This window comes from Zerene cesonia, unplaced genomic scaffold (genome assembly GCF_012273895.1).
Source record: "Zerene cesonia ecotype Mississippi unplaced genomic scaffold, Zerene_cesonia_1.1 Zces_u001, whole genome shotgun sequence".
In the NCBI taxonomy this organism is placed as follows: Eukaryota; Metazoa; Arthropoda; class Insecta; order Lepidoptera; family Pieridae; genus Zerene; species Zerene cesonia.
The window spans coordinates 2,455,507-2,461,478 of record NW_024045131.1 but is presented as its reverse complement, the minus strand read 5'-3'; the positions used below and the strand labels follow the sequence as shown (position 1 = coordinate 2,461,478).

Genomic DNA, 5,972 nt, shown 5'->3' with positions numbered 1-5,972 from the left:
CTTTTAGTCCATATGTGTTTGCGCCAAGTAAGACGACGGTCAAGATGTATACCCAAGTATTTTGCGTCGTCAGATTGTTTGATCTCAATATTGTAAAGCTTGACTGGAGGACAAGTTTTCGTTTTAAGAGTAAAAGTTACTTGAACTGACTTATCTGTATTAACCTTCATGCGCCATTTATTAAGCCATGTTTCGATTTGGGTCAGGTGAGATTGAAGGTTTTCTGATGCGATATTTGGATTTCCATGGGACGTGAGGAGAGCCGTATCATCTGCATATGTCGCAGCAACGGTGTTGTCATGAGTTGGTAGATCTGCTGTGTACAAAAGATAGAGAACTGGCCCTAATATGCTACCTTGAGGCACTCCTGATTTAATTGCATGCATGTCTGATGTATCAGAATTGTATTTTACTTCATAGCATCTATTTCTAAGGTAAGATTTTAGGAGCGGGAAGAACGAATGTGGGAGCATTTTTTTTATTTTGAAAAGAAGCCCATTATGCCACACTTTGTCGAATGCTTGGCTTATATCAAGAAAGACTGCGCAGCAATATTTTTTATTTTCCATTGCTCTACCTATTACATCAACCAGCCGATGTACTTGCTCTATGGTACCGTGCCCTTCTCTAAAACCGAACTGGTGAGTTGGGATTACATCTGCTAAGTATTCTCGCATTCTGTTTAGGATTATTTTTTCCATTAATTTTCCAATTACAGGGAGTAGACTTATTGGTCTGTATGAAGACACTTCATGGACTGGTTTACCTGGCTTGAGGATAAGATAATCTTAAGCATGCGTTGAGAATGGCAAGTAAAAAAAGTATACCCTTATTTGGAAGATGTTTCAATAGGGTAGCATCTATAAGATCATAGCCAGGACATTTGCCCTCTGACAGTTTCAGGATTTCCCGCTTCAGCTCTTTGAGTGTCGCGTGTTTTAATGGCAAACACATTTGTATAGGTGAGTTGAGGTAATTTTCTATTTCTTCCTCTAACCGTATATTATTACTTTGATTTGGGACGAAAACCTTACGCAGGTGATTAGCATAAGTGTTGGCTTTTTCACTGTCAGAGCGAGCCCAGGATCCTAAAGGTGTTTTTAGCGGGGTTACTGGCTGCTTGGGACGTTTAAGGTATTTCGTAGCCGTAGCGTAGCGTTTAAGTTATTATTATTATGTGTATCTCTCCATAATACTCGGGTACCTCTAGAAGGAAAGCACCCGGTCTTTTGGAAGGCTTACGTGGGGACACAGATCCAACGCGCAGAGGCCCTTTAGAGAATTTAATGTGTTGTGGGACACCAGCCGCAGCCTGCCCATGACTGCACTATAGAGATACAGCCCTGGGCAATCCGCGGCCGATGTAGGACTATTGCAAAAAAAATGGCATGGAAAAAACTGGGCTATGGAAAGGTGGTGTTTGATGGATTGGTAGGTTGGGTCTATGGGAAACTATGGGCGTCTGCCTTTTCAACTTCGAAAAATTGAAAAATAGTGGCAGACGGTGACTTGCCAGTTCGGTCGATGGGCTCCCAAAAAAGTTACCTAAAATGGCAACAAGGGGGCAACACCAGCTGACTGGCTGGGGGTGTAGAGAGGTGCGGCACCGGTTTCACCATCGCGGGCCCGCAGGCCCGGATTGGGTTTCCCCGCTATTACGCCATTAGACACTTCCACCCCCGAGCATATAGCTCTTGCATCTCCACTCTGGACGGCCAATTAAGGCAAGCCAGAGGTGGGGGATCCTGAACCTCGTCATTGTTCACTCCGAACTGCCACCGAGACAGTCCGGAGGTGAGGACAGGGACCTCCCCCGGGAGAACTAAGGACCGCGGGGGCGCTACTCCCCGTCACCTCGCCACAAGGTGCCCTGCGGGCTTATTATTATTATTATTATTTTTAGATGTTTTGAGGCTTTATTAAAAGCAGCCTTATCACTGGGATAGTGAGTGTTGAGCCATATTTTGCGAAGTTTTCTTCTTTCATTTATGCAATCTTTAATGAACAAAGGGTAAACGTGTTCTTTGGCTTTTTTCTTTTTGGAATGGGATGTGGAATTGTATGCTGCCTCATGAATTAATTGGTTTAGTCCTTCTATAGCTTGTTCTAAGTCTTCAATTGTTTTCAACCGAATCCTGAGCTGAAGGTTGGATGTGATGATATCCTGATATTTGTCCCAGTTAGTACTTCTGTTGTAGATTTTAATTGGCACTTCAGTTAGTATGATCTTGCTGCATATATTAAGGACCACCGCAGAGTGATCTGACAAAAGATCCAAATCAGATTCAGTACTAGTGTTATTGATAGCAATTTATTATATTTGTTTAAATATGAAAAAAAAGTATCTATTTTTTATTACATATATTTAGATAGGAAGCGATTATGTAATTAGGTAAAATAGTTAGATTGTTGATGTGTATTTTTTTGTGATATTCATTTTAATAAAACGATTTCTAAATCTACCTTAAAGCGTGTTATATCCCATTCTTTGTATTTATTGCGTTTGCTACGTAGGTATTCACCTGTGGTACGGGTGAATAGCACTCAAGGGTAACGTATCGAACTGCTAAATATAATAATTGATATCGGTGCAGTAAAAGCTAATTTAAATTTACATTAAATATTGTATTACATTTATTTAATGGACTTTCAAAATTCGAAAAACATTGCTTTTGCCGTATATTGTGTTTAAGATTTGATTGAATTTTTTGAATTGAATTTTTAGAGCGCGCGCAATAGAAAACCAGTGTTACGTTATAGCGGCCGCTCAAACCGGCCAGCATAACAGCAAACGGCGCTCCTACGGGCACGCGCTGTGCGTCAGCCCGTGGGGCGAAGTGCTGGCGGACTGCGGGGACTCCGCCCCGCGCTATGCGCTCGCGGAGATAGATACGGTGCGCGAAGTGAGGCGCAATATGCCGGTGTTTCAGCATAGACGGTGATTTTTTGAGATTTTTTGTGATTTTTTGTAATTTTTTGTTAAGTTGATAGTTACAAAATAGATAGACAGTGACAGCAACCTGACATATCTATACTTCCCTATTTCAAGCTCTTGAAGTACTTTCTGAAATGTTATTAAAATGTGCTATCTTTTTCCATTTAGTGATTGAGTGATTATTTTTATATTTTATTTATTTTCATATCATGTCACTCTATTAAAATAAGTTTTTCTTTTAATGTCAAGTTTCATTATTACACTCAGATAACCTGTATGGCTATTGAATAATGATTTAAATTTAAAATAATATTTTTTTTACCAAAAATTGACCCCCCCTCGAAATTGCTAAGACCACGGCAGGCATCAGATTTCAAATAAAATAAGAATCATAAAAAAAGGTTTAAATGGTAAAAACTTTTGATTATTAAATAATACAGTCAAATTTATAACTTTTTGTTTGAAGTCGGTTGAAAACCTGATTTTATATGAATATAAGATTAGGATTTTATTATTTATATATTTATGTCAGGCCGGACGTGTATTCCCTTTACGCGTTAAGCCTTCGCAAGGATCGCCTGCCAGAGCACACGGAGAATTTCGCACCCGTCGAGAATCGAACCGCAGACGCCGCGGTCGACGAGCCCGCAAACGTGTTTGGCCACGTCAAAGTCCCGGAGAGCTGTGTGTTCTATAAATCTAAATTGACGTACGCGTTCGTCAATTTGCGGTGAGTTCGTGTGAGATATTTTTAAAGGATAGTAGAATTTTAATTTTTAGTTTTATAGCATTGAAAATGCTTTATAAATGAGAAATTTTGAAAGAATGGAAAAAATGTTGATTTGCTACGGTTTGACATAAAACGCGGGCTCGAATCATATTCGAAATATAAAGCATTTCAATGCTATGAAACTAAAAATTTAATTTAAAAAAAAGAAAACTTTTTTTTTTAATAAAGATGTGTGATTCCGGGCCACGTGCTTATAGCGCCGTTGCGATTAGCCGAGAGAAACAAGGATTTGACGGACGAGGAGGCTGAAGACTTCTTCAGGACCGTTCGGCTGGTGCAGAAGGTTAGTTTTTTTTTAGATTTTTTACTATTTTTTATTTGATATTTGATATATCACTCGCTTCTGCACGGTAGGAACGGTTTTAATGCATTTTTTTATGTCTTCATGTGGATTTACGACCGAAGCGCTGAGGGATTGAACTCCAACTGTGAATTCGATTTCTCGGGTCTCAAACTATTTTTGTATGAAATTTCATCACAATCGATTTAATGGTTTAACCGACCAGAAGGACAGACAGATTTACTTTCAAATTATAATATAATACTTTCAAATTATAATATAAGTTGACCAGCTTTTTCCTGCCGGTCTCGCACGCGTAAATTCGGAGTAGTTTAATAGATATTATTATACATATAAACCTTCCTCTTGAATCTCTCTATGTATTAAAACCCCATCAAAATCCGTTGTGTAGTTTTAAAGGTTTAAGCGGACGATTTTGCTTTATACTATGTAGTGATATAAATATGGACATTAGTATAGATAACTTATAAGTCCCTTTTAACAAACAACCACCACCAATCATCACCAATCACCAACCAATCACCAATCAATCGCCAATCAATCAATCGATATATCCCTTGCTTTCAGTTGATGGAGAGAGTGCACAAGACAGAGTCTTGTACAGTCACAATACAAGACGGGCCGGATGCGGGACAGACTGTTAGAGTAAGTGCTTTTCGCTGTTTTAATGGTTTATTTTCACAACTAGCTTTCCGGCCGCGGCTTCGCTCGCTCTAAATTAATTGCTTTATAAATTTCCGAAGATGTTTGAACGACTTTAGCTGTCTCGTAAACTGTTTTATTTTAAACGTTAAGCCTTCTGACCGACCTCCATATTATTTTTAAACCCATCCGATAACATGTTTTTGACATTTTTTCTTTATCTTTGCAGCGTCATGTCTATAATGTTGATTTGCCCTGTGTATTGGTCGTTTCATTTATACAATTTTTGCCAAGTTTAGCGATAGATGGCGTTGTGATAAAAATTTACGTTTAGTTTTTATTTATCTACATTTGTACGACTTGCAGCATTTACACTGTCACATTTTGCCGAGGCGAAAAGGAGATTTCATAGAAAATGACCATATTTATTTGGAACTAGCGAAGCATGATCAGTAAGTATCTCTGTTTCTTTTATAACAGTTTCATTCGGATGTTTGTATATAACCGACCCTTTAAGGCTCGACTTGGACTCTATTTAAACGGACGGATTTTATTCAAACTTTGCATACTTATAAAGGATCCGTTATAATACAATAATTTTATGAGTTTATCTTATTATTTTGATTAGGATCGCCAGGGTTAAACAATTTCCTTACGTATAAAAGTGAGACAAATTGGCTGATTCTGTCAACAATACAATTTTTTAAATTTTTTATAAAAACGTGTTTATTACTTACAATTATTATTAATGTAGTCAATTTAAAAAATAAACCGAAAGAAAAAAAACTGTTAATCTTGACAGATGTCATTAAAACAAGATGGCCGACACGGGCCGCCAAAATCTACTACGCCGTGCTAATTGTAAAACCCTACATAATTACAAAATTATTTTTAGATTTACTCCAAAATATCCCGGGAAACCCGCACGAAGTTTAGAGGAAATGCGCACAGAAGCAACCATGTTGCGAGAAGAGATCAAGAAGATGACGGAAGAAGAAAGATAGAAGGAGATAGATAGAGATTTATTTATATAACAGTTGTATAATATAAATAAGAGTTAATAAATAATAAGTTCTATGTTGTTGTTTCCTTTTTCACGGTTTTATTAGCTTCATATGTTTATCCGTATGTTTGTATTGTATGTTTGTATGTAACCGACGCCTTTAGACTCGATTTTGACTCACTTAAAATGGATTGATAAAATTCAAACTTTGTACTAAAAAAGCACTGGACTGATTTAAAAAATTCTTTCACCATTAGAAAGCAACATTGCTGAATGATGTAGGACATATATGTACCACGGG

The 5,972-nt window shown here is 37.7% G+C and overlaps 1 protein-coding gene across 2 annotated transcripts in view; it reads left to right on the top strand.

The window, feature by feature from the left end:
• The window catches only part of LOC119838185 (nitrilase and fragile histidine triad fusion protein NitFhit), a 9,811-nt gene extending 4,092 nt beyond the window's left edge, over positions 1–5,719 (top strand). For both annotated transcript variants that reach the window (XM_038364029.1, XM_038364028.1), the window contains exons 6-11: positions 2,726–2,938; positions 3,468–3,665; positions 3,894–4,008; positions 4,594–4,671; positions 5,035–5,120; positions 5,564–5,719. In XM_038364029.1, the coding sequence (XP_038219957.1) occupies positions 2,726–2,938; positions 3,468–3,665; positions 3,894–4,008; positions 4,594–4,671; positions 5,035–5,120; positions 5,564–5,672 (799 nt within the window). In that variant the 3' untranslated portion in view covers positions 5,673–5,719. The remainder of the gene's footprint in view (positions 1–2,725; positions 2,939–3,467; positions 3,666–3,893; positions 4,009–4,593; positions 4,672–5,034; positions 5,121–5,563) is intronic.
• The last annotated feature ends 253 nt before the right edge of the window (positions 5,720–5,972 follow it).